Genomic DNA, 538 nt, shown 5'->3' with positions numbered 1-538 from the left:
AATTCCTTCTAGCACACTTTATTCTCTTTTATTCAAAATTTATTCAAAATTTAACCATTCATTTCCATTAATCTCTTCATTAATAAAAAATCAGTTCAACATTCCCTCCCCCCTGAACACCCCCCCTCCCCCTCTTATATCCCAAAGCTTTATATGTAATTTAAAAAAAAAACAGCATCAGTGTGACTGCTCTGTGCTTCTAACAAGCTACTTGGTGTTCACCCGTTGAGAGTATCACATTAAACACACTGCCACCAGAGAAAGTAACCGCTGGTTTATATGTTGCATGCCCACTTACTCCATAAGGACTGGGACCTTTTTTCTCTCTTTCCTGAGACTGAACTCACCAATTCCTTACTAATACTAACATTAACGCCAGGTTCAACAGGTTGAAACGGGTTATCTGACTTCCCCCCAGAAACACGGCACCACACCCAAGCCCCCGAAGCCAACCAAGCTAGATCAGGAAGAACAAGCTAAACTTGCCAAGTCTGGCTTGGATATGAAGCTCATGGCCTCCGAGGTAAAGGGATCCGGC

At 42.6% G+C, this 538-nt stretch overlaps 1 protein-coding gene across 1 annotated transcript in view; it reads left to right on the top strand.

The window, feature by feature from the left end:
- Positions 1 to 538, top strand: part of LOC119588089 (alpha-catulin-like) — a gene marked incomplete at both ends in the record, with an annotated part of 86,154 nt that overhangs the window by 77,730 nt on the left and 7,886 nt on the right. The window contains 1 exon segment of the mRNA XM_037936798.1: positions 419 to 523. Coding sequence (XP_037792726.1) covers positions 419 to 523 — 105 coding nt within the window.

Source organism: Penaeus monodon, chromosome 23, assembly GCF_015228065.2.
Source record: "Penaeus monodon isolate SGIC_2016 chromosome 23, NSTDA_Pmon_1, whole genome shotgun sequence".
Taxonomy (NCBI): domain Eukaryota; kingdom Metazoa; phylum Arthropoda; class Malacostraca; order Decapoda; family Penaeidae; genus Penaeus; species Penaeus monodon.
The sequence above is the reverse complement of the archived record's forward strand: the minus strand, read 5'-3'. Positions and strand labels throughout refer to the sequence as shown.